At 50.3% G+C, this 463-nt stretch overlaps 1 protein-coding gene across 1 annotated transcript in view; it reads right to left on the bottom strand.

The window, feature by feature from the left end:
* Positions 1-463, bottom strand: part of CSUI_004259 (uncharacterized protein) — a gene marked incomplete at its 3' end in the record, with an annotated part of 19685 nt that overhangs the window by 425 nt on the left and 18797 nt on the right. The window contains exon 13 of the mRNA XM_068064452.1: positions 43-374. Coding sequence (XP_067923572.1) covers positions 43-374 — 332 coding nt within the window. The remainder of the gene's footprint in view (positions 1-42; positions 375-463) is intronic.

The raw sequence follows: 463 nt of genomic DNA, 5'->3' as shown, positions 1-463 counted from the left end.
TTCTTCTTCTTCTTCTTCTTCTCCATCCTCTCCACTTTGTACAAGATGCCTAGTGGCATAGAGGAACTGGAAGAAGGTTTTACTGACGAGAGTATTATGTAGAGAGAAATGCTTCGATAGGCGACTTGTGCGAGAGCTAGGCCAACTTCGGTCGATTCGTATAACATCGACGACTAGCTGGAAGCTCGAATCGCTCCCACCACCGCCACTTCCTCCTCTATGTGCCTGTCTACCACCCCCTCGAGCATGGCTAGCGCTAGCTCCAGGTCCACCACTGCATGCAGAGGAAGCCGATCGAGCTGCGTCATGATGAATGATTGCCTGCGTGGCTAGGACCTTCTTTAAAGTGGCTGGAGAATGAATTGACTGCAAAACTGAGAAGAACACACACCCCCCAGAGAGAGAGAAACGACGAATCATCCCTCATGCAAAAAGGTAGGAGAAGAGAGGGAGAGGTCTGAAG

Source organism: Cystoisospora suis (assembly GCF_002600585.1).
Source record: "Cystoisospora suis strain Wien I chromosome Unknown contig_1957, whole genome shotgun sequence".
Lineage (NCBI taxonomy): Eukaryota > Apicomplexa > Conoidasida > Eucoccidiorida > Sarcocystidae > Cystoisospora > Cystoisospora suis.
This window is presented reverse-complemented; position numbering and strand designations above follow the sequence as displayed.